The 27393-nt window shown below is 31.1% G+C and overlaps 3 protein-coding genes across 4 annotated transcripts; 2 read left to right on the top strand and 1 right to left on the bottom strand.

Annotated features, from left to right (window-relative positions):
- Positions 1–10373: 10373 nt before the first annotated feature.
- On the top strand, positions 10374–17670 carry LOC133801624 (uncharacterized). Of its 2 annotated transcripts, XM_062239872.1 has the most exons (8): positions 10374–10613; positions 10694–10752; positions 12444–13743; positions 16239–16480; positions 16560–16775; positions 16841–16933; positions 17016–17120; positions 17199–17670. In XM_062239872.1, exons 3-8 carry the CDS (start codon positions 12459–12461, stop codon positions 17541–17543), a joined length of 2286 nt encoding a protein of 761 aa, XP_062095856.1. In that variant the 5' UTR covers positions 10374–10613; positions 10694–10752; positions 12444–12458; the 3' UTR covers positions 17544–17670. The 2 variants fall into 2 exon arrangements, with proteins under 2 accessions (XP_062095856.1, XP_062095854.1); XM_062239870.1 differs by lacking the exons at positions 16560–16775; positions 16841–16933; positions 17016–17120; positions 17199–17670 and having other exon boundaries at positions 12444–14768; positions 16239–16419.
- LOC133801625 (uncharacterized) lies at positions 14775–15953 on the top strand. Its single transcript, XM_062239873.1, has 2 exons — positions 14775–14989; positions 15080–15953. The coding sequence occupies exons 1-2, from the start codon at positions 14787–14789 to the stop codon at positions 15951–15953; spliced, it is 1077 nt and encodes a 358-aa protein (XP_062095857.1). The 5' UTR covers positions 14775–14786.
- A 1316-nt stretch (positions 17671–18986) lies between the features above and the next one.
- LOC133800429 (sodium/calcium exchanger NCL2-like) lies at positions 18987–26138 on the bottom strand. The gene is made up of 7 exons (XM_062238387.1): positions 25775–26138; positions 23231–23425; positions 22946–23127; positions 21941–22062; positions 20866–21136; positions 19961–20293; positions 18987–19235 (listed from the first exon to the last, which is right to left on the bottom strand). The coding sequence occupies exons 1-7, from the start codon at positions 26136–26138 to the stop codon at positions 18987–18989; spliced, it is 1716 nt and encodes a 571-aa protein (XP_062094371.1).
- Between the last annotated feature and the right edge of the window lie 1255 nt (positions 26139–27393).

The raw sequence follows: 27393 nt of genomic DNA, 5'->3' as shown, positions 1-27393 counted from the left end.
TCGACATGAAAACTCTGTTTTTTTCTATGTTTTCCTCAAGCCAAATCCCTCCAAAAACCCATACAAACATAGCTAAATCCCAAAAGTAAAGTTCACAATCAACTTAGTAACTCAAAACCATCAAAATCCAAGTTCCACATGAATCAAAAACTCATAAAAACCAGAAGATCCAATCAAAGCTTAAAAACTCAAAAACTCATAAACTTAAAGCTTAAATTACCTTTGATTAAGTCATTTTCCAGCTAAATCCTCAGGCTAACAAGCTTCTAGTCTTACCTAGAATCGTTATGACTCTACCCTCGCTTGAATCCGAGTTCTAAAACTCGAGTTTCCTTTGAAAACGCTAACGATTGTAAAGTGAGAGAACGGGAGAGAAAACGAGAGAGTTGAACGTGTTTATAGTTTATGTTAGGTTACTTAGAGCTCAAGTAACCTTAAGCAAATCCCAAGGCTCGGGTTACACAAAAACATCCACAAGGGTAAAATGGTCAAAACCCCCAGAACTCCCTCCTAATCTCACTAACTCCAAATATATCCTCGAATATTTATTCTCATTACCCAATATCCCAGTAATGTACTAAATACCCAAAATACCCCTTAACTCACCCCGAGTCGAGTATTGATCTCGTTGTGACTTTCCAGCTAACTTGCTCCCTAGGATCGTCTCGTGCCGAGTAACCCAAATATATCCACATAATAATATGGTCTCACACATATATCACATATATTCCAAATATACTCATAACAGGCCAAATTACGAAAATTGTCATTCTGATACGAAATTGGCCCACATGCATATTTAATACACCTAAGCATACATATTAAATCATATTATAATGTAACTCACGTACGTAGTCATGCAATGATACACATATATATCACATAAACACATAATTTTCCATAATTTGTCATCCTCCTAAGCCTTATTAGGTAATTTGAGAAGTTACAGTCACGACCAGACATGATTCAGGTTGCGGCCACTGTGTAAAAATGAGGCAAATCTTCAATAAATTTACTTTGGATTTATACTTATTAATTGTTGTGTTATTTAGTATATATTTGCGGCAAAAATACCTAATTTCTTCACTTTATAACACTTAAATACCCAAGTCTTTTTTTTGCGGCTAAAATACCTAACGTCATACTTTCTTAGCATCCGTAGGTACCTGGCCGTTAAGTACCAGGTAAGCACCTACGTGGTGGCTTCTGATTGGTCTAAGTAGATATTTTTTATTTTTTAATTAAAAAAATTCATTTATATATTTAAAAATTAAATAAAAATCTAATAAAAACTTAAAAATGATTTAAAATTCATATTTTAATTAAATTAAAATTAAATATTATTAATTAAAATCCCTAAAAATAAAAATCTATTAAAAAAAACAAGAATCTGATTAATAACTAATTAAAATTAAAACATTATCAAAATTAAAATAAATTTAAAACATTACCTCTGTCTTAAACTTAACATCTCTTATTTAGAAAGACATGTTTTTACTAACATTATTCATTTTCTGGTACTGTTTCGTTTACAAACTTAGATTTCTTCAAGTTTTTTTTTTTTTTTTTATCGAAGAATCATGAACTATATCAATATTTTCACATAATGACAGAATGAAAGCATCATACATATTATATATATTAGACATCATGTTTGAATCAGAATATCATTAACATTATTAACTGGAATCTTGAAAACCAAAAAGTGTTGAATAAAAAAAATCTTGTAAGTGGAAGTTTTAGGAGACTGTAGACATGTGACTCTGAAGATGATCTCGAGTACAATATCCAGAAGCAGGGTACTGCAACTAATGAAAAATTAAGAGTATCAAATTATAGTTAGTTTTAGTTGTGATATTTAATTACAATATAAACAAAACTAATAATTCATTAAAGTAAATTACCAAACCTGAGAAGAATATCCGAAATCATTATTAATTCCATTAAAATGATAAAAAAGAATGTTGTAAAACTTGTTAACCTTCATCATAATTGTCTTGGCCTTCATCAAACTGACTTTGGTTTCCAGAAAATTTTAATTGGCTTTCTGAATTGAACAACTCCATGGCTTCATAAGGAACCCAGTCGCGAAGTCATCCATGCCTCTGTCTCGACGAAGCCCTAGATCTTCACGAAGATGAAGCCCCAGATCTCCACGAAGCCCCAGATTTCGGAGAAGCCAAGTTCGCATCCATGCCTCTATCGTGAAGCTTTGCACTGAAGCCACCCTTGAAGATCTTCCCTCTTGAACCGAAGATGAAGCATCGGGAGATGCCCAACCTCCCTCAATCGTTGGAGCCCAACCACGACCACTAGTCAGTCTCAATCTCAATCCCATGTCGAAGAGGCGCACGAAAACCCATCAGTCCCAAGCATTCCATCGCCGCCTCCCCCATCTGAGTTGCGTGACAACCTTCCCAGTCCAGCCACAATGAGGAGAAGAAGAAGAAGAAGAAGAGTTTTTTTTTATTTTTTTATTTTTATTTTGATCTATTTTAAATTTAATTTGTTTTTATTAGTTTTAATGATTTGGTTATTTTAGTTTAATATATGTTTGGTTTTTTAATTTAATTAAAATTAGTATTTTTTTATAAAATTTTTTATTATATTTTAATTAATATTTAAATGAATTTCTTAATTAAAAATTAAATAATAAATAATGTGGACCAATCAGAAGCCACCACGTAGGCGCTTACCTGGTACTTAACGGCCCAGGTACCTACGGATGCCAAGAAAGTGTGACGTTAGGTATTTTAGCCGCAAAAAAAAAAGACTTGGGTATTTAAGTGTTATAAAGTGAAAAACTTAAGTATTTTCGCCGCAAAATCCCTTTTTAATAATGTTTTCTTTTAGGTTTGGTCATTTTTTTTAGGGGTGCACACAGGTCGGATTTCGGGTTTCGGGTTTTGCGGGTTTCGGGTTGAGAAAAATGGTACCGAAACCGATCCGAAATTTCTGGTTTTTTCGGGTTTCAGGATTTACTCGGGTTCGGGTTGGGCTAGGGCATTTGTGTTTTAGGCTGAAAAGTCAAATTTTTCAAAAATACCATTTTTACACTTTTTTCTTCAAAAATACCATTTTTTTTTCAAATATACCATTTTTTTTTTCAGATTTCGGATTTGATTTTGGGTTGGGCTGAGCCTATTGGGTTTTGGGCAGAAAAGCTAAATTTTGCAAAAATACCATTTTTTTACTCTTTTTTCTTTAAAAGTACCATTTTTCTGATTTCGGGTTTGAACCCGAACCCGAGGCTAAAAAATTTCAAACCCGACCCGAATTTTGTTGTGTTTGGGTCGGATTTAACCCGATTTCGACGGGTTTTCCCAAAAAACAGGTTTTTGGGTTGCGGGTCGGGCGGGTTTGTAGGTTTTTCGGGTCAAATGTTCACCCTTAATTTTTTTAGTTTTTTTTTTTCAAACAAAAGTTGTAATAGAAAAAAAAATGGTTGTTATTTTTGAAAAAAAATCTCAAATATAAATGGCTAAAACATAAAATCGATATCCACTAAAAATCCTCTTCATTAATTCTTTATCATATTTATATAAGTAGTAAGAGTAGCTAGCTAGCGTTCTAATCAAATTGATTTTTTGGTTCAAACTCAATGAGATGAAACAATAGTATGGACAATCTGTCACCTTGTAGAATCTAAAGTGACTATATATTCACTAGAATCGATTTTGAAATTTTCTTGAGTATATACATATGTATATATATACATATATATAATGCCTATAATAGATTCTGCATATTTTTGTCAAAAAAACCCCATTAATGAATCTTCAAATAAGGTATCTGAAATCGATATTTGGATAGCTGGCTCTGTCTCAGCTAAGATCATTGAAAAGAATGTAATTTGAGTCTTACTGTGCTCTCACGTGAATGTAATTTCACATATTTCCTTTTATATATATATATATATATATATATATGTATTATCATACACTTACCATGCATAACATATCTTTTTGTTGATTATATGTACTTAAAGAAAGATTCGGCTCTAAATGGCCGACTTTGAATTATTTTTCAAAATTTCCATCATATTTAGAAGGTTTATTTATATTAGTTGCTTTACAGATATATATATATATATATATAGATATATAGATATGGTGAGTCATTAATAAATGGTTGCTAGGTTGGATTTAATATATATACTTATATACAAATTTGGATTTGGACCATAATAACTATTCCTTTCATATAATGATTCAGCAGCTCATGCATGAGCCAACTAAACCAAACTCACACTAAGGATTTAATGCACCTATTAATTAATCACTCTATGACAACTGTCAATAAAAACCATATTATTATAAAAAGTGCAAATAAAAAAAATTGTGATTATAAATCATGTGTTTTTTTTCTTCATTATTTGTTTGGATACTGTGTTTTGTGAAACTGTTCATATAAATTTTTGAATTTGATTTTGGTAAAAAAAAATTGAACTAAAATCACAAATAATTCACTAAACTAATAATTCAGAACAAAAGCACAATCATTCTGCTGTTGTTATATTTGAAATTATTTTGATCAAACCATTATTTTGTTCTATTGTGCAATATTCAGGATCTGAATTGTCATTTAACAAACAGAAGGGCCTGATCGATAACTTAAATGGTATTTACCCAACTTGCAATGAAGAACAAAAAACAACCATTCTTCGTAATAATTGTTTTGTTATATTAAATTATTTTTTCTTTATCAAAATTGGATTTAAGAATGAGTTTATACATTTTTAGACCTTGTATTTTGTCTCATTACCTGTTTGGACCCTGTGATTTGTAAAATGATTCAAATAGACCCTTAAACTCAATTTTGATGAATGATAAATTGAATATAATAACACAGTTGTTAGGCAAAATAATTTTGTTTTTGTTTTAAATTATTAGTTTGGTGAATTATTTGTAATTTTAGCTCAAAAACTTTTACTAAAATCGAGTTTATGGTTCTATTATTTTAGCCATATTACGAAACATATGGTCTAAAAAGTCATTTATCAAAATACAGGGTCCAAACAGATAGTTAGACAAAACACAGTATCAAAAAAATATATATAAATAACCATTTTAAAAAAAAAAGGCAAAATATAATATTTAAACAAAAAGACAAAAGAAAGTGTCCCAAAAAAGGATAAGCAATAAAATATGGAGAAATTGATGAAAATATCATCTTTTTTTTAAGTGGTTTTGTACTTTAGCTTACTTTTGATAATTTTTTGCAAAATAGTCTATGTCTAAAATTCGACTAGTTGTCTAAATTTTTCGACCAGCTGTTTAAATTTTTCAACCGCCTGTCTAAATTTTCGATTGTTTAAATTACGAAAGATGATTCTATAAAAAATTATTAAAATAAATTAAGCTAAAGTATAAAATAACTTTAAAAAATAAGTGATTTCGATAATAGCCCTAAAATAAAATATTTTTATAATATACATGTATAAAAAAAACAGTTTGTATAATAATTAAACCATGGAGGGATTCGAAGACAGAGAAGAACACACTAGTCGTGCTCAGTTTGGCGTGAAATTCGAGAAAAACAAAAGAACATGAATTAATAACATGATATTGAAGAGGTTAAGAGCTAAAGATGTGAAATTTAGAGCTAAAGATGTGAAATTTATTTTCTTGGTGATTTTTAAGGTAAGAAAATCAATATCAATTTCCTTTGATCTTCTCTGAGCTTCTCCTACATTTACTCTCTCAAAATCTTTTCTCAGCTCAAACCAAGGTCCCCTGAGTGAACGTGAATTATTATATAATCATTATTCTTTTATATATAAATATATATATATTTATATATATATATAAGCCTGATTTTCTTTTCCATCTAAATCGTCCACCGAAATTTCAGTCGAACCCAAATATTGCGGTTTTTTTTTGAATGATTTTGATTACTTCTTTTAGCTTTGATGTGACCACGAAATCTCGGATTCTTGTTATCTTTCCAAGCTTTCTACTCTAAATTGGGTATATACATATACATTATATATATATATATATAACGTATACAATTGTAATGGCTGAGTGTACTAGTGTTTTAAACACCATTGCAGGGCTATTTTTGAGGTATTTCAAATGTGTAGTAACACTGAAATCACAGGCGGAGGAGGAGGAGGAGGAGTCGACGGTGAATTCTGCGGCGGCGGCGGCGGCGGCGGTGGTGGTTGGAGTCCGACCTCTATTACAAGAGAGTCACACAATAATAATTATAATAATAATAATAAACGACAAAGAGTGCCCAAGAGAGGTCCTGGAGTGGCTGAACTGGAGAAGATCTTGAGAGAACAAGAGAAGAGTACTAATATTATTAATAATGAAAATCATCATCATCACCAATTACTCATCCACCCTCGTTTTCTTGCCAAGGATCAATCTCAGCCGTCGATTCCAATCAACCAAACTCATCATCATCATCTTGATCAAGTGGCATTGCTGCCTTCTCCCAACACTTCTAAGTGTTTTGACAATAATGCCCTTTTAGAAAGGTGCATTATTAGTGATCATCACAATGGAAGTGGCCGTGGCGGTGGCGGTGGCGCCACCGTTGTTTTGCCGGAAAGTAGATATTTTCAGGTGCCTTGGACAGCTCCCAATGATCAGTATTCACACTCAGCTTACCTATCTTCTCATCATCATCATTATCTAAGGCAAAAGAAACAATCATCTTCACTAGTAAGTTTCACACTTTATATATATATATATATATATACATCTTGGTTATGTTATTATATGTATATGTAATCGATTAATGAGTTTCAGATGAATAATCAGCTCTCGGGCTCTGCTTCATCATCATCTTATGGTGGATTGGGTCATCAAATAGAGCCCCCTTCAAACCAAAAATTGTACCAAAACTATAGGCCACAAGAGAAGGTATGTACAAACATTTCATTACATTAATATATGTGTATATATATACTATAATGTTAAGCTGACCACTACTATATATAATAGGTCATCGGCATGAAGCGGCGACCACCACCGCTTCATATGGAGGAGAATGGTGTGGCGGTGGCTGCTGGTTCTGTTCAATCTCACAGGCACATACCAGAACAGGCAACCTTATTTAATCGTGGCATGGGATACAATCTCAACTTCACTATGCCTATGCCCAGGTTTTAATTCTTTGTTAGCTTAGTTTCCCTTAATGTTTTGTGTTCTTTTTTTCAAATAAACACCTTATAATTGGTTAGCGATACTCCATAATAAATCAGATATTAGATTGCATCAATATCGGTATGCCACCTTGTTAGAGAAAATATCCTACATACAAAATATGTGTGTGAGTATATTGAACAATTTATAAGAGTACGAGTCACTCCACTCATCACCACTTAGTTTTGAGATGTAACCTCATACTTCTTACCATACACCTTATTCTACTTTTAGATCACTTTCCACTTTCTAACACACCTTCTTGTGGTGTTGGACACCAGTGGTGCCCCTACAATTCTCTTTTTAAAAAATACCACACGAAGTGACTCTCCATGATTGATTTCGAGACACCAGTGGTGCCCTTACAATTCTCTTTTTCAAAAATACCACACAAAGTGACTCTCCATGATTAATTTCGATATTGAATTACACTAATAAGTGTCTCACTTTCATGTGATGTTGAGCACTAGTATCTATTAACATTAATTTCTTTTTTTTTTTTAATTATTTTAACCAAAACAGCCATGTAATTATTACCATATTTTTGCTCAGAGATATTACAAAATGGGATGTCCCAATTGAATTTAATCACTTGAACAACCGCATCACAGAAACCAGCAGTGCTACTACAGCAGCAGCTACTGTCTTGCCATCCTTTCATAATGCACAACAACAGTTGTCTAGGATTGATGAGTATATGCTTCCATTTCAGGTAAAGATAATATATAAATATATAGAGGGTATTTTTATGAAAGGCTCTAAAAAAATATGATTTAAAATATCTTGCAAATTTTCGTTAAATTCTTAATAATTTTTGGTGCCGATAACTAGATTTAAACAAGTTATTTTTAACTTGTTTTCGGTACGATAAATTATTCAGAATCTTCTGAAAATTTAGAGAAAGCTCTAAATGACTATAATAAATACGGTCATAAAAAAATCACACCGAAATAAACACAAAAGAAGTACACCGATATACTTTTTTATCCCCTTCCACATAAAAATCTTATATATGTATAGTTTCATGGCTATATATTTTTTAATAGTATATATATATATATATATATGACCATGTCAAATTTGACTTTGTACTGATATGAAGGGAGGCATAAACCAGATGACATTATCAGCTGAATCAGATGAAAACAAGCGTTTCTACAGCTTCTTACCAACCATAGATCAGATGGGCAGAAAGGAAAAGATGAATATCTTTAACAATACTGAAAAAAATAATGATAAAGCTGTTGAAGATGAGATTGATCTTAATCTGAAGCTCTCTACGTACTCTTAATTAGCTTATTAGACAAGTTCAAAGTTTTCAAAAGTGGTGAATTTTGCGAAATTCGCAGTGTTTTGTTCTTAGCTGTTTCTTTGTTCTTCGGATCTGTGCTCTTGCAATAAGCTGAATTAGTAGGTTAGTGATTGATATTCCTGTCATTTTTGTTAGTTGTTATAATCTTTGGATTGAATTTGAATCTCATTGTACTATATATTATGGGGTGGTTTGGTTTCAATTGTGTTTGTTGTATCCATAGAGATTGTTGGCTTTTATGAATGATTTTAGTCTCAAAAAGTTTTGGGAAAGGTGTGGTCACTTATGAACAAGAATTAATTTACTCATTTTGTTAATAATATGATTTCTATGGCTGATTTTATAAGCTTTGTTGAGTATGGTATATATTTTCTTTAATATATAAGAGAGTACAATGTATCTACTTTTTTGATAATATCGATGCATTGTTTTTTTATTTTCGACACTTGAATAGATATAATCTCAATTTTTTTATATGATGGCAAGCATTGTAGCTATCTAGAATAACCTACAAATTTTCTAGAAATTCTGAATAAATTATGGTACAGAAAACAGAGTTTAAACTGTCTTGAAAATTTGCAGAATACTCTAAATAACTACAATGTACACCATCATATAAAAAAAATTGGGATTATATCTATCCAGGTGCCGAAAATAGAAAAATAATGTATTAGCGTTGTGTCAAAAAAATGGATGTGTTGTAATCGCTTCCTATAATAATATACTATTTTTCGGTACTAAATTTTATTTGGTTTTACTTTATAGCAGAGCTTAACAAGGCAATGTAATGGCTGAGAGGATTTATCAAATAAGATTGTTTAGGCAAGCATTTGTGGATTCCTCCATTTTTAGTTGCATTTTACATTTTGTGTCAATTCAAATTGTTGCAAACTCTCTTATATCCTTTCATTTTTAATTTTATTTATTTTTGTTGGTTTACTACTTTTCTTTAGGTGGGTATCAACACAATTATGTTTATGATTTTATGAAGTAATAAAATTAGTTTAGAAATTTTGTTTAATCATAAGTTAAAATTTAGGGTAAATAACAGCCAAAATATTCAATATTTTTAAAATATTGTACTTTTACACCCAAACTTTTTTATTGGAAAAATACTCAAAAATTGCTAAAAACGTAGTTAATATCCAAAAAAAAAATCTAAAATGTTGTATTTAAATATATCCAAATAGTTAAAAAAAAAATTATTTAAAATTTTTTTTAGCTATTTAAGTGTCCTTACTAACTTCAGCCTCTCCAAACGGATCTAAGGCTTTTTGTGATTGATAATAAAAAAATTATCGATATGTGAGAATAACCATTCTGTCCTATTTTTGGTAATATTTTCTTATTGCCAAAGAAAAACAACAAAAATCAAATATTGTCTTATGGTCGTTTTATGATGTAATATTATAATAACTTATGAAGTCTTCGCCAAATTATGATGTTTTATAATGATATATTGTTAGATGTTTAAGTTTAAATGTGTTGACACGAAGGCAAATAAATGATATTAAATAAGAGTTGGACTTAAGAATATAAAACGACACTAAAAATTTTACAGTGGTTCGACCCAAGAGATTAGTAATAACCTACATCAACTTATACTTTTATTATTCTATTGAATTCTCAAAGTCACGATTAGATGAGTCTGTGTCAACTGAATTTCCTAAGCCTAAGAGAGTACAAAAATCGGTATATAAAAGTATGAACACGTCTAGCTTTTTGTCTAGAGTTTTAGTGTGTAATGACAACTTAGAGCTTAGAGAATTACCGCTTCCCCAATAATAATTCACTAAACCCTCTATTTATAGGTTTAGGCACTACAAAAAAAAGGTTCAATACCGAGAACATTATACCGACAACATGTCCTCGGTATAGACATTTCATATGCGCGGGAGATTTTCGCGGTTCTGAATAGGTTTAGTTGCTATACCGAGGACCTATACCGAGAACATGTTCTCGGTATAGGGTTTATAAATATCACACTCAGCCGCGAAGCCCCTTCTCCTTCCTCTCTGGTTTCTCTGGGTTTTCTCCGAAACCTCCGCCTCCCTCCGCCGATTATAGTCGTTTTCCTCCATAAAAGCTCGGTTTTAAGCCCCAAAATTGCCAAGGGTGAAGGAATTTCTGTGTATTTGTTGAAGGTATGGTTTATTTATTCATTTTATATATATATATATATTTATGAAATTGTATAATGATATTTTCTAATTTTTGTTTGAAGGTTGGGTATTCGGTTTTTGTTGGACTATAGGGATTGCTAGCAAGATATTGAAGGCATTGGTAAGTTTTTTTTAATTTTTCTGTATTTTTTTAATTTTTTTTTCAATTTTTGAATAATTTATGTTTTTTTATATAAATAATATAATATTAATTTTAATAAAAATCTGAAATAATTATATTAGATAGAATGTATTTATTTTTAGGTTTTCAAAATAAGTATTAGTAAAAATGATATTAGGAATTAGAAAATTGTTAAATGATTAATTAGTATTTTTTTTAAATAAATTCTATGTTGTGTTTGGTGAATTTTATGTGTATTAAACATATTAGTAAACATATTAAATATTTGAGTGTTAATTTGAAAATTTTGGTGGTAATGTTAGTATGTTGTTGTTGTCAATTTTAATTTTTTTGCTTATGTTAGTAGTAAAAATTCAGATTTTATGAATATTGATGATTAATTTGTTGTTGTTAATTTTTAGTAGAATTTTAATATTTTGGTTAGAAAATTGAATAATTAATAAAATTTAGACTAATAATTATAAATTATATAGTCATTTAAAATGAATTTGTAATGCTCTTTGCATGATCTGGGTCTGGATATTTTTTATGTGTTATTTGCAGGATTTTAAATTTTGGGATAGATGAAAATATAGTCGTTATGCTGCCGAATTTTTTATAGAATTGTAAAATTTAGAGATATTGTGAATATTAGTAGAAGTACTCAATAAAATTTCTAATTTAATAAATAGTGAATTGATAAGTAAAATCATTTATTTTAAAATTAAGATTAAAAAAATTAACATTAACATTATGCAACTAAATTTTAATAAAAATAAACATTAATTAAATAATTTAAGTAATAATTAAATCCTAAAGTAGTTAAATAAATTTTAAACAAATCTTAGAATTTTTTTTTAAATTAATCAAACTATTCAATAAAGCATAAGTAAAATATGTAATTTAATAAATACTAAATTAATATGTAAAAAAATAATATGTGTTAGTTCTGATTAAATAAAATTAACAAATATATTATTAGAAAACCATTATTAAAATTAAAATTAAAATTAAAAAAATTAAATTTAATATTTGTTAGTTTTAATCATTATTAAAATTAAAATTAAAAAAATATGTTTTTAATATTATTTGTTAGTTGTTTTTAATTTTTCTGTATTTTTTTTAATATTTTTTTTCAATTTTTGAATAATTTATGTTTTTTATATAAATAATATATTTTAAAATTAAGAATAAAAAAAATTAACATTAACATTATGCAACTAAATTTTAATAAAAATAAAAATTAATCCTAAAGTAGTTAAATAAATTTTAAACAAATTTTAGAAATTTTGTTTAAATTAATCAAACTATTCAATAAAGCATAAGTAAAATATGTAATTTAATAAATACTAAATTAATATGTCAAATTTAAATAAGTTTAATAATATTTACACTGAAATATATTATAGTTAGATATCATAAAACAACATAATTAACTTCAAAAAGCATAAGACATTAAAAAAACATATTTAATTATATTTGCTTTTTTCTTTGGTAATAAGAAATTATTACCAAAGATATAATAGTATTATTATCACATAGTGATAATATTATATTTTTTTAGTGTTCATCACAAGAAGCCTTAGACCCGTTTAGAGAGGGTGAGTCATTGAAGACTCTTACATTTGCCTCTCTCTGAATTAGGACACACACAAATTGATTGTAAGTTTGATGATTAGTGTTCCGTGCAGTGCTACATTCATACAATGTCGATCGACAAGAGTTGGATTAATTTGACAGATCGATTATCCGATGAGTATGAGGCTGGTGTGATGGATTTTCTCCAGAGAGCCCGGCAGTGCGTTGACTCAAGGGGATTGGTGAAATGTCCGTGTAGGAGGTGTGTCAACGTTGAATTTCAGACGATTGATGTATTAGAAAATCATCTTTTTGTAAATGGTTTTCTACGGAAATATACCAATTGGCATTGGCATGGAGAGGATGAAATAATACCAATGAGAGCTCGGATAGATCAAAATGATGAAGATGAGATGATGGATGTTCTCACTGATCTTATGCAAAATGACAATGACGAACAAGCGGAGAATGAGCGCGGTCAAGAGATACCTACAACTGACTACAGGAGTGGGCAACATTATAACGATTTGTTTGCTGAGATCGAGGCTCCATTATTCCCCGGGTGTCAAAATTACACTTCATTGAATTTCCTAGTGAAGTTAATGCATTTCAAAGTGTTGGGAAAAATTCCCAACAAAATATTTGATGGAATGCTGGAGTTGTTACATGATGCATTTCCAGCCCCAAATAAGCTTCCAAAATCGCACTATGCAGCGAAAAGGTTGTTGCGGAAACTTGGATTGGGCTACGAGTCAATCCATGTCTGCAAGCATGATTGCGCACTGTTTTGGAAAGAACATGCTGGAAAAAGCAAATGTCCTGTTTGTGGAGAGGATCGATGGGTGGACAAGAACACCAAGGGAAAGAAAGTGCCTCATAAAGTGATGCGTTATTTTCCTTTAACCCCTAGGTTAATGCGAAAATATGCATCGAGGCACATTGCTCAACATATGAGATGGCATCACGAGCAACGTATAAAAGAAGATGGTGTATTGCGTCATCCTGCTGATGGGAAAGCTTGGAAGGACTTTGACCGAAATAATCCAACATTTGCAATGGAACCCAGGAATGTGCGGCTTGGATTGGCTGCAGATGGATTCAATCCCTTTGGTAATATGAGTCTGTCTTATAGTATGTGGCCAGTAGTGTTGACGACATATAACTTGCCACCATGGTTGTGCATGAGAGAAACTAATTTCATGTTGAGTTTATTAATTCCGGGACCTCTTTCGCCAGGAAAAGATTTTGATGTTTTCTTAAGACCATTGATTGATGAGTTAAAAGAATTATGGGTGACTGGTGTACAGACTCGAGATGCAGTCGATGGCAGTTTCTTCACTCTTCGGGCAGCTTTGATGTGGACTATAAACGATTACCCAGCAAGGAGTAGCCTTTCTGGATGGACTGCTCAAGGTTATCATGCTTGCTCTACTTGCAATGTGGCAACACCATCTATTCGTTTACAAAAGAAGGTTGCTTTTTATGGTCATAGACATTTTTTACCAATCAGACATGTCATTAGAAGGGACAAGAAGACATATGGTGTCGTTGAAAAGAGATTACCACCACAGCCATTAACCATGCAAGAAATGTTCACACAAATGAGTTTTATACCTGATTCTCTTCCTGGTAAGCATGTCAGTTATGGCGGCCAAAAAAGAAAGCGTACAAAAGAGCAAGTTGGTTGGCGGAAAAAAAGTATATTTTTTGAGCTCCCATATTGGGCCAACATAATGTTGCGACACAATCTAGATGTTATGCATGTTGAGAAAAATGTGTGTGACAGTTTAGTAGGCACAATAGTTGGGCTGGAGAATAAGACCAAAGACACAGTTAGTGCCAGAGTAGACTTGGAGAAGATGAAGATGAGACCAGAGTTACAGCTGAGGAAGTTGAATGGTCGGATACAAAAGCCTGCGGCCAAATTCACTTTCACTGTTGAAGATCGCCAAAAGTTTTGTCGATTTCTTAAATCAGTGAAGTTTCCAGATGGTTTTGGATCTAACCTAAGGAAAAATGTGATTGACAATGACAATAAGATAACTGGTTTGAAATCGCATGATTGTCACATCATTATGCAACGCCTTTTGCCAGTTGGTGTGCATGCATTCCTAGAGAAATCAATGAGTACAACTATTATTGAGTTATGCACTTTCTTCAAGCTCATTTGTGCGAGAACTCTAAAAGTCTCAGATTTAGAAAAAGTCCAAACTTCAATTGTTGAGATTGTTTGCAAGTTAGAGAATATTTTCCCACCTGCTTTTTTCGATATCATGGTCCATCTACTAATACATTTACCGGAAGAAGCAATACTTGGAGGACCGGTTCACATGAGGTGGATGTATCCTTTTGAAAGGTATATGAAAAAATTGAAGAATTATGTCTGTAACAAAGCACGTCCAGAGGGCTCAATAGCAGAAGGATATGTGGTTGATGAGGCATTAACATTTTGCTCCATGTACTTGAAAGGTGTTGAGACAAAGTTCAATCGTCCAGACCGAAATGTAGATGTTGGTCCATCACTTAAAAAGATGTCGGTCTTTCGATCTCAGGGTCGTCCAATTGGTAAGAAATCATTGACAATTTTGGAAGATGAAGTGAAGAAAATAGCAGATTGGTATATTCTAAACAACTGCAATGAGATCTTGCCATATCTTCGGTAAGTAATTAAAGTAGTTCATCATTTCATTGCATGTTTATTATAACTCTTATTAGTAGCTCTTAAATTAGTTGTTTTTGTTTTTTGCAGAGAGCATAGGGAAATTTTACAGACTAGAGGTGTTGAAAACCTAGACCAATTACATAGAGAGGAATTTCCTAATTGGTTTTATAATAAGATTTATCATCTTCGACAAACAGGATCCTTGGAAGTAGATGAAGAATTAATCTCTTTAGCAAACGGTTCTTCAACTCGTGTTGCGTCGTACCCTGGGTGTGTTGTAAATGGAGTAAGATTTTTGTGTTATGACAGGGACAAGAATCGCAAAACTCAAAATAGTGGAGTCTCTGTAGCGGGTGTCGAAAATAGTACTTATTACGGCCAGTTGGAAGAAGTTTTAGTGATGTCTTATCTTTCTGGTTGTTCTGTTGTATTATTTAAGTGCAAATGGTTTGACACTAATCGGTCTTCAGGATTAAAGTTTGAGCAAAACATAACGAGTATCAAAACCAGTTCGGAGGCCTTCAAAGATGATAAATTTATCTTAGCAACTCAGGCTAACCAAGTTTTCTACATTGAAGACCTTAAAAATAAATCTCATTGGAAAGTCGTCCAAGAAGTGCATCACAGAAATGTGTGGGACATCCCACTAGTTGAAGAACAAGCGGAGGATGTAGAAGTAGATGTTATGCACGACACTAGTTCCTCTAATTTCCAATTATTCGTTGATCTTGGACCGTTGCCACAAATCAGCTTTGAACGTACGGGGGCTCCATTACAATTTGTTGAGATAGATAATGTTGCAATTGAGGAGGAGAGGGAGGAGGAAATGGAAGAAGAAGAGGAGGAGGAGGAAGAGGAAGTGGAGGAGGAGGAGGAGGAGGTTGAATATGAAGATGATGAAGAGGAAGATGAACACATAGAAACCGATGATGATAGTGAAGATTATTATAGTGATAATTAAGTGGTAATTTTATAATATGTTGAAGTAATTATTTTTAACAATAAATAATTTTATATTGTCATTTTTAACTGATAAATGTAATTTTAATATCGATTAATTTGACAGATATGGCTGATGTTATTGCTCAATCTCACGGGGGTGATGGTGGAGGATGCGATCCTCCACGTGGACCGGCAGATATCCCAGCTGATTGTGAACGAGGTAATATTTTACACATTGATATACTCCTTAAAATTTAACAATTAATCCATATTAATTTTAAAATATTGAATTTGCATACAATAGCGCCTCCAAGTAAACGTGGACGCCATAAGGGATTGAACACGCGGGAAAAGAGGGAACAGTTGGGGCGTCCTCTCCCTCTCGAGTGGGATGTGCGGGGGAGAACATATAAAGAGATCGGAGAGTACAGCTCAAATTTCTCAAGAGAGCTCGGATTACTTGTTCGACAGTACACAGATCCGGACTGTCCTCAATGGTCAAAAGTATCAAATGCCTCGAAAGAAAGAATACTTGCACATTTGGAAGTAAGTAGTTTATGTATTTTTATCTTAATTCTTATTTTATGTTATATATGATATTTACTAATAAATGTTTGTAAATTAGGATGATTTGTTTGATATTGGGCGTACTAGATATGGAGAAGGGCATATGCCTGGGATCTTGAGAGGCATTGATACTTCGTGTGCTAAAAAGTATTCTGACTGGAAGTACGATATTAAAGAGCACTTAACGATTAATGGGCCACAAAATCGTTATGGTGGTTGCACGGATACGCAGTGGCAAAAAGCAATTGATTTTTTCCGTCGCCCAGAAATTACGGTATTAATTTCTTGCTAAACTTAACTATCTTAATTAAATATATTACTAACGATAACTTTTTGCAGAAACGTTCTGTGGTCAACAAGGAAAATAGAAAGAAATTGAAAGAGCTTAGCTATGGAGGTTCTCAGTCAATCCCAGCCTTACGCTATAAAAAGGTTAGTTAATTAATTATTTTTTAGTTTATTTTTCTTATTTACGTTTAATTATTAATTTTATAAAAATATATGTACGTGACAGCGCAATTTAGAGACTGGGCAACTTGAGTCCATCCCGGATAGCTGGATGGATACTCACCATAAATCAGGCACAGGGTGGGTGACAGAGACAGCAAAAAATACTTGGGTACGTTAAGTTTTTTTAAACATTTTTCAAATTTTTAATTGTTTCAAAATTTTAATTACATTATACATTGTATCACAGGAGGAATTGCGTGCATACCGCGACACACAGCAGACACAGGCAACTGATACTGAGAGTTCCACACCAGTTTCGAGTGCGCCTGAAGATGAAGACATATCTTTGGTACAAAATGTCTTCGGAAAACGACGGGGCCACCAGAAAGGATATGGACGTATCCTTAACATAAGGGACCGAACTCCATTTGATTTTCGTCCTTCACAAACTAGAGATGAAGAGTTGTCTGAGATGAGAGAGCGTCTTCGACAGTTAGAGGAGCATGTCCGGACTCATTGTATCACCCCGGGATCTCAATCTGCCCCACCACCACCACCCGATGATCCTGATGTTGGAGCACCGACTCAGTAGGACTTATGTATGAATTTTATTACAATTGACTATTACATTATCATGTTTAAGACAAGTCTTTATTTTAATTCAACGAATACACTCTTATGTTTTTTTTTATATCTTTAATATAAGTGTTTTAATTTTATTCTATTTTCTTATATTTAATTCAAAATAAATAAATAAATAAGGGAATAACAAATATAAAAAAAAATTGGGGACAAGTCTATACCGAGGACATTGTCCTCGGTATATACCACCAAGATGTCGGTATGTACCAGTACGATGAGAAATTGAGGTTTGTTGTACCGAGGACATTTGTCACTTTCTACCGAGGACATTATCCTCGGTAAAACGTATACCGAGAACATTTTGAATGTCGTCGGTAGACGTTTTGTTTTACCGACGCGGCTGTACCGACAACTTTATACCGACGACATTGTCTCGGTATAAGATATACCGAGGACATTTCGGCTTATACCGAGGACATTTGTTCTCAGTATAGGCCCTGATTTTTGTAGTGAGGAATCAAAACATTGATGGGTCGTGGGTCTTACAAGACTTGTGTGACAAGTAATTATAAAATAATGCCTAAATAATACATTTTACATTTGAAATTGAAAATATCTAGTAAATATCTCTGTGCTAATTGATTCTAAGTGTTTCTTCCGCAGCATTCGACCATTCCTAGTCGAGTGGGCAACGACCAGCTTGGTCGACAGTGTGTAGTAGACTGTTAAGTGGAGCTTTGACAAAGTCTTAACCATTTGTATGATGAACCTTCACGCGATTATCTGTCAACAAGTCGAGAGTCGACTAGACTCTTCGTAATAAGTTACGTTGTCGTTCAGCTGCCACGTGTCCAAAATCCTTGCCATGTCATCACGTCAGTTTTTTGGTAAAACAAAATGTTATTACTTATGTTATTTTATAAAATTTTAATTTATTTCGAAATTTAATTATTCAATTAATTATTAATAATTATTTTTTTAATTAGACTTAAGTTCTTAAAGCCTAAACTTAGTAGTTTTTTTAAATTATTACATTTATAAATAATGTTCTTTTTTAAAAGTTGAACTTATATTATTTTATAATTAGACTTAAGTTCTTAAAGCACCATTAAAAATGGACATTTTTTTTTGTAGTGATAGCGAGTTGAACTACAAGTAAATCAATAAATCTCTCGTTAATAATCAGGGTGATTAGGAATTTTCTCCCCTAAACTATAACCCTCGTAGAGTTTTTCGTCTTTTGAAACAACATCAACAACTATTGAATAGAACTAGAAATATTACAATTTCAATCAGTTCAACAGATATCATTTCATCTATTTATACTGATTTTTTTTGTACACCAACAATTTTAATTGTCTACAATATAATACAATGATGAATAAATTGGAACATGTTTTGATTGCAATAAGAATATGAAATGAAAATGTTCCAAATCAATAGAAGTAAGCACTTAAGACCATCCAAGAATAGAAGTAAGAAAATAAATAGAAAGTAGTGATAAGGGGTAGAGAGCAAAAGCTAAAATACTTGTCCAAAGTGGGAAAATGGAGCAGAAGGTTGTATACAAACCCATGATTGCACAAATGATTAGAACAACCAAAACTTGAGTTGAGACATCCCAAGACAAATTTCGACAATAAATAAGTCCCAAGACTATGATCAAACCCATCATGTTGTTTAAGAATACTCCATTATAAATCTGCACATATAAATAATTAACATTAATTATTATATACAATAATAATGTCCCAAATCTAATCAATCTTATAACAATGTCAAATTAGTTTTAATAAATTGGAACCCGTAGTGAATTTTATATAACATGGTATCAAATCTTAACTAGCATTTGATTCAAAATATATAATGGAAATTTAATTAGTTCATAAAAAGCTCTGGCTTCTTAAAAATTGTAATTAAGTTGGTTATTAAAATAATGGTAAATACATATTTGGTACACTGTATTTTATCGAAATACAGAGACCTAAAATCTTATATTTTTAATGATGTTTATTTGGTACTTGTAATTTGAAATCATACATACTTAGTACCTGACTCAAATTTGGTCAATAAAATTTTATGATACGACCAAATTGCCCTGAATTATGAGTTTAGAATTTTAATTGAATTACTTAATTACATATAATTGATGAAAGTTGGTCTTATCAACAAAATCTTATTGATCAAATTTGAGTTCAATGTACTAACTACGTAATATTTCAAATTACAGAGTATCAGATTAGTATTATTGAAAAATATAGGATACCAATTTTATATTTCGATAAAATATAAAGTACCAAAAGGAGTATATACCCTTAAAACAATTTTATTTTTTTTCAAGAAACTAAGAAAAAAGAGCATCAAACACACAAATTCAAAAAGTCTCATTATTTTTCTAAAGAGATCAAAAACATTTAAGATACAAACCTCAGATAATGTCAAAGAAATTGCATTCTCTGTCTTATGTTTGGCTGAGCTAATCGCACTGATGGCCTGGCTGAAGGTCAAGGCCAAGGGTATCATAACATATGAGCCTAAGAATGAGGGAATATTTGCAGCAGTAGAGAATTCTTGAACAGTGCTCATGAGAGGTTCTGCAAGAAGAAAAGTAATGCTTATCCCAAAAAGTATAAAAAGAGCAGCCTTAATGTATTTCAACCAAACTTTTTCAGTGGCGTTGGTGGCCTTGGTGGTGGTGGTTGTGGTGGCGGTCTTATTTGGAGCTACCAACAAGCTTTGCTCTTCTTCGATTGTAGATTTCTACAATGTACAATTCAATAATCGTTAAGTTGGGTGGTACTTATAAGCATGTAACTAGAAAACATGTTAATTTTATATAAATATTGTTTTCTGTACACGGATAAGCTACAATCAGGACCGGCCCTGGAATAAAGTAGGTTAGGCCCATGCTTATAGGGCACTTAACCCAAGGCTCATTCAGGGTCGGCTCTAGCTATTTTTTTTACTAGGGTCCAATACCATTCAGAGCCGGCCCTAGCTACAATTCAATTATTTTATATGACGGTATATAGTGTAGTTACAAGGGACCTCCCACAAATTTTAAGAAATTTCAGATAATTTATGATATCGAAATCATGATTCAAATAGCATGCTTCACGCACATATAAACATCTAAAAAACACGCGTGCAACAAGTTGTTTGAATCTTAATTTGGACATTATAAATTACTCGAAATTACCTGAAAATTTATAGTTTGTCCAATATAACTACATTATGCACCATCATGTAAAAAAATAGAGTTACAACTCATTCATGTACCGAAAATACTAAAAGTACTTACAGGTCGTGATTAAAAACAATCACTACCATACCTCGGAAATAATGTTGAGGAACTTTTGTTTGGCCTGAGAAACGAACTTGAAAGCATCCTTATTAGATGAAATAAGCCAGTTTGAGAGTCCATTGATAAACTCTGCCTCATTTATTTGAGAATCACCAGAAATATCAAACTCTTTCAAAACCTTTGTCACAAAATCCTGCTCGTCCAAGCCCGAGTGTTCGATTTGTATTCCTAAGATTAATGTTTTCAGCTCAGCAGTTGATATGTATGAGTTTCCATTCTCATCAATCCTATGAAATATCCTGCAAAAAAATAATAATAATAATAATAAGGACATGAACACATAACTATAGTTACACATTGATCATGACAACAAATAATATTTATTTTCATAAAATATTTTATAGTTTATATATTTTTTTATATTGTGTTTTTTTTCATTAATTGTTTGAATTTTGTATTTTAACAAATTATTTTTTTTAATTCTATTCTTTGTAAAATAGATCAAATAAACCCCTAAACTCGATTTTGGTCAAAGTTTTTTGAACTAAAAAAATCACAAATCATTCATCAAAGTAATAATTTAGAACAAAAGTACAATTATTCTGTCTGACAATTATACTATCATATATTTAATTTTTTTTTTATCAAAATTGAGTTTAAAAATCTAAAAAGTAATCTGAACAATATAATCTTAATTTTTATTATGGTTGGAAATGCAAGTACGAACTAGGGCCGGCTCAACCATAAGGCTAACTAGACTTTAGCCCAAGGCCTCAATTTTTTTTTCAATTTTTCATGAGAAAAAAGGCCCAAAAGAAAATCTCTATTGAAAAAAAGGCCTCGAAAAGTGTCATTTAATATGGAATGTGAGAGCAGAAAATAATTTTCTTATACAAATAAGGCCCAAAAAAGAATTTTTTCTAAAATAAGGTCTCAAATTTTTTTTTTTTTATGATTATCACATAAGGAATTGTATATTCACATATTAATTTTGGAAGCCCCAAAACTATTTATATATATATATATATGATATAGCTACACATACAATTTTTGATGAAGATTATTTCTTAAATTTGGAATTTTGAGACCAAAATAATACTTACTCCTTTATAACAGGTATATTAGGCCTACCCCTTGGGGTGAGAAGACTCTGCACTAAGTTCTTTCTTATGTATTTCCTTAACACAAATTCAAGTCTTCTGGTTTGCATCCATGGCTCAAACATCTATAGAAAAAAAAAAAAAAAAAAAAAAAAAAAAGCTGAGGATGTGTCAAAAATACATTCATATAATGTGTCATCAACTTGATCTAATTAATCACCATATACAAACTTTAATTTTGATTGTAGAAATATGAGATATAATTCATCTATATATGTGTGTTTAAATTTTAAAAATGATCAATAAAGCATTTTGCCTTAGGTGTGTGATACATTTTTTTTTCTTTTTTCTTTTAGAGAAACATGAAAACTTATAAAAATTTAATTTGTACAAATTTCTTTAGCTTACTAAACCAAATGATAATCATATATAAAATGATATGAAACATGAGACAAAGTCTTGTTATTTGGATGGTGGGATTGGGTAGAATTAAAAAATATATTAGAGAAAAAATATAAATTAATAAATATTTATCATTTGCGAATAACAAATTAGAAGAAAAACAAGTTAGATACAAAGTGACAATTCTTTTTTTTTTTTTCTATCATAGAATTACATGGAAATGGCAATTCGATATGATAAAATTATCTTAAGTTTTTCAATGGGATTAAATCATCCCATACTAGGGGACTATGTAGATTGGATTAATTTTTCAATATCTCCTCTAATTTCATAACAAAATTACATGATAAAAATTATTCAATCCAATCTTACCCTTGAACATGACCTTTAGTATTAACAAAAACAAAACAATATATAGGTACATAATTTCCTAAAAATTTGAATATATGCTCTAAATAACTACGTACAATGTACACGATTATAAAAAAAATGCACCAAAAGTCATCCAGGTACCGAAATCATGAGCAAGTGTATCGATACACCTAAAAATAGGATGTGCATTGTAGAATTTACATGCATGTGTGGAAGGATAATATATTAAATTACCTGATAGATGCAGTAAAGAACGAGGAATATCACCGAAACAATGAGAGAAACCAAAACAATGAGTCGTATCCAGAACGATGAATTGTGAACTTTTGACAACTGAAGAATGATAAACGGGACGAGTGAAACCAAAATGAGTCTTGCAGTCACGTTCGTTTCAATATCAGTCGTTACACCATAACCTGCATCATTATCTTCATGCATTAATAAAGAAATCAAGAAAATAACTCACAAAATGTGTAGCATGGCTATAGATTAGAATTAGAATGAGTGAGACTTAAAAACCAGTCAAAGTGAAGGGTTTTGAATGATGGTCTTCAAGTGGTGAATTGTTTGGAGATAGTGAAAGGTCGTAGTTGCCAAAAGCAATAACAGAACCCCAAATCAATGTGAGGGAAATGATTGTTGTTCCTGCTAGTAGTCCCATGCTCATTTCTAGCTCCTCTCCCATCGAATCTGGACTTGCACTAATACCACTCACTACCCAAAACAAAAAATAAAAAACGACTATCATTAATTATATGCCAAAAAAAAATGTGCATGATACATGTTGACAGATATTACATAGGGTAATTGGCTCTTGTGTCGTGCAAAAATATTTGATTAGACTCATCTGTTTTGTTAAATCACAACTCAAACTCTACGTTTTGTAAAATAAACCAAAACCTGGACCCAATTTTGGTCAATTTTTTTTTTTAAATATGACTAATGACCTTGGGTTTTATAAATTAGTTAATTTAATAATATTAATAAAATGCTATTGAATTGAAAATTAAATAAAGAATAAAACTAATTTAAAATATCAAATTAATAAAAATCTATGTTCAGATTAAAAAATAAAACACATGCGCTTAAGAAAACCCTAATCCTAAACTACTCTCCCACTTTTTCTTCTTCTTTTTCCTTAAACAAACCCTAACCCTAAACTCCCACACTAGTCTGCTTCTTCTTCTTCCTTTACCGATGCTTCCTCCTCCTCAAATCTAGGCTTTCTCTTTTCATGAATTCGGGCTCCCTTCTTCTCGAATATGCACTTCGAACGAAGGTAGGGTTGGGTCATTGTGACTCTGAGCTTCAAACGAAAGTGGAGGTGGCCACCGTCGAACGAAGGTGAGGTGGTCATCGTGAAACTAGGCTTTGAACAAGCTAGGTCGCCATGAGCCTGGGATGGGCACGAGGCTAGCTAGCTGGAGGTGCAATTAAGCTTCTCCGACATGCGTGATTTAGTGCAAAAAGAGCTCTTTGTCTAAAGTGGGCTCTCCTAAGCTCTCGTCTTCGTTGAGCTCTTGTGTTTGTAGAGCTTCCAAGCTCTCATCTTTGCCGAGCTCTTTATCTATGATGAGCTCGTTAGTCTCAACTCTTTAACTACGATGAGTTCATCCTAGGCTCTACTCTTGATTATAATCTCTTCCGAGTTTTCACATATATCAACCTTTCATCAAGCTCTTACTTGCGTTGAGCTCTACATGATTTTCCTTATTAAAACGGTGCGTTTTGTTTAATACAACATGTTGAATCTTACAAGGAAAATTATTTCTTTACAATTATATCCTTAGATGTTATTGGCATCGAAGTTTAATTGCCTTGATTTTTTATATTATGCTCTTGCTAACAAATAAATATATATTATTTAGTGACAACTTTATATTCCCAAAACAAATTTCTTAATATTTAATTATATTTAGTCACAATTAAAAATTAAAAATTAAAAACAATATTTATCTATAGATATAGCTAGCCACTAGTATAATCTTAAGCACAACTTTTGCATATAAATTGGCTTTTGTAACTAAAATTATGTTAACTATATTTTTTGTGACTAAAACTTTTAATAATGATGATGTTTATTAGTTACAAAATTTTATGTTTTTTTTAATTAAATTTATTTGGTAGTGTGACTAATCTTTCTAGTGTTGGACATGTAAGAAAATTATATTTATAGTTTTTTTATAATATATTTTTATATATAAGATATATATATTTATATATAATATATATTATAATACTAATTATAAAACAGCAACAAATTAAGTGATAGCTGTTAAAGTGATATCTTTCTTTTTCACTCAAATTTTAAAAAATTAAATTTTCTTTTATTCCAATTTAATTTTAATTGTTTTTACGTATATTATTAGTGGTGTGTCCAACTATCATTATAATGACAGATAATATATGTACCTAATCTTGTCACAACTCACAACTTATGATAATAAGAATATAAGAGTACTCCCTAATAATTTCAACAATATGACCAAATTAATCAATTAAGAAAAACAAAATTATGCATCCAATTAAATATATTTTCAAATTATGCTAGAACTAAAGCTTTAAATATATATTTAAGGAATATATAATTCATTAAATAAATAAATAAAACATTGCTTACCGAAAATTAATCAATGTATTCAAAATAGTATGCATATAATATAATCTTTCTAAGAAGTATCACTCAAGTACTTAAATTTTATTTTATATCACTTAAGTCCCCAAATTTACAAAATATATCATAAAGATTCTTTTTTATTAGAAAATATTGTTCAGAATGCACAGTAAAAAAAATTTACGACCCAATTAATTCTATAAAAATACTAACTAGGTCATAAAACTTTTTTCGCTATGCATTTTGAAAAATATTTTCTAACCGAAAAAACCTATAAGATACACATTTAGTAAGTTTAGAAATCTAAGTGATACTTTTCATATTGGTAGGTTAAGGACCTCTGTTGATATAAATCCTATTATTACAAACTAAGATGATTATGATTTATATATGTGAGATTAATTAATTAATTAATTAATAGGATAAAAATGAAAGATCAGAGAGCTTACTGAGAATCAAGCCAACTTGTGGGACAGTACCAAGCAAGTGGAATATACTTGCTCCAAAAAAACCAGTTCCAAAGGTCTCAAAGAAAAGGTTTGAACCAGCCTTGATATATTGCTCTCCAATCGACAACAAAACCTCATACACGACTATCATGAAAACCATCTCCCACAAGCTGCTCGTGCAAGGCAAGAACCCATAGGTTGGCTCACAATCACAGCTCGAGTCCAACACCGTCGTTTTGAGATTTACCACCGTCGTTTTGCTGATTTGGTCAGCAAAACGACTACCTTTCACCGAAGGGATGAGAAAGAGAATAAGAATGATTGGGAGAATGAGAATGAGAAACAAGCTTGTTTTTCTTGCCATTTTTGGGCATGGAGTTAAGTTAGATGAAATGAGAACTAGTCTAGCTATTAGTGATCATAAATCAACATTTTTTATTTTTTATTTATTTATTCAGAGTTGGTCTTTCAATATTATATGTTTTTATGTTAGGCTGCGATACAAACAAATTTATAAATAAATAAATAAGGATTAGTTGAGAAGTTGAATTAGGCTTCAAATATTTATATGCGTATTTGACGCCAAAAGCAACCATATAAATATTATATATATATATATATAGTGGCATTTTCTATTTTTGGCAGTTGAGAAATTATAACCTAATTTTTTTTATATGATGTTGTACATTATAGTTGTAACAGGTATCTTGCCAATTTTCAAAAAATTCCGATGATACAATACCGAAATCAAAGTTCAAATAGTCTGTTTTCCACGCATATAAAAAAAATTAAGTACGCGTGCAACTGACTATTTGAACTCCGATTTCAGTGCCATAAATTATTCGGAGTTTTTCAAAAAATGGTAGAATGTTACGCCATCATGCAAAAATATATATATATATATATGAGTTATAATTTATCCAAGTGCTGAAAATAAAAAATGCTCCTACGTTAGAGGCATGATGCCACTATTCTAAGAAAATTCCTATATATATAAATATATAGGAGAATTCTCCTATAGGGGCTTCACTTTAAGTCCTACTAGTGGGGCTCTTAGTGTTTTCGACCTGTGAACAGTTTTCAGTGTGATTTTTTTTATAACCGTACATATTGTAGTTATTTAGAACATCTGCAAATTTTCAAAAAATTATGAATAGCTTACAATACCGAAAACTAAATTCAAACATGTTACAAGCATGACTCATATTTTTTAGCTATAAAGTAAAATGAATATTAAATTGTTATCAGGTATTATAGTATTAATAAAGTCACATGAAGCCACATGGTACATGCTATAAATGGGATCCAAATTACAGAGCTAACAGTCTAACCTGATGAACTTTTGTAAGGACTGTTCACAAGTTTGAATTTCTTTTTTAGATGTATAATCTCCTTTCTTGACTAAATATCATATTAATTGTGCTCACAACTTGCCTTTATTATATAAATATATATATGATCCTTTCAAAGTATATAAATATATATATATATACATATATATATATATATATATTAAAGCTCAATGTGTTTACACCCAAAACAAAAACAACCCCATCATATGATGCAAGTTAAACATGAAATCAAACAAATTTGGGTTTTGTCAAACATGTCGACTCAGC

The sequence above is a fragment of the Humulus lupulus genome, chromosome 9 (genome assembly GCF_963169125.1).
Source record: "Humulus lupulus chromosome 9, drHumLupu1.1, whole genome shotgun sequence".
Classification (NCBI taxonomy): Eukaryota; Viridiplantae; Streptophyta; class Magnoliopsida; order Rosales; family Cannabaceae; genus Humulus; species Humulus lupulus.
The sequence above is the reverse complement of the archived record's forward strand: the minus strand, read 5'-3'. Positions and strand labels throughout refer to the sequence as shown.

Coding starts and splice junctions, on each gene's coding strand:
- LOC133801624 (XM_062239870.1), top strand. CDS start 12,459: ATGTCGATCGACAAGAGTTGGATTAATTTGACAGATCGATTATCCGAT. Junction 14,769..16,238: donor AAGGATATGTGGTTGATGAG/GCATTAACATTT, acceptor TGCATACAATAG/CGCCTCCAAGTAAACGTGGA.
- LOC133801625 (XM_062239873.1), top strand. CDS start 14,787: ATGTACTTGAAAGGTGTTGAGACAAAGTTCAATCGTCCAGACCGAAAT. Junction 14,990..15,079: donor GAGATCTTGCCATATCTTCG/GTAAGTAATTAA, acceptor TGTTTTTTGCAG/AGAGCATAGGGAAATTTTAC.
- LOC133800429 (XM_062238387.1), bottom strand. CDS start 26,138: ATGGCAAGAAAAACAAGCTTGTTTCTCATTCTCATTCTCCCAATCATT. Junction 22,063..22,945: donor TTCTTTACTGCATCTATCAG/GTAATTTAATAT, acceptor TTTTTTCTATAG/ATGTTTGAGCCATGGATGCA. Junction 19,236..19,960: donor TTTCTTTGACATTATCTGAG/GTTTGTATCTTA, acceptor TTATATGTGCAG/ATTTATAATGGAGTATTCTT.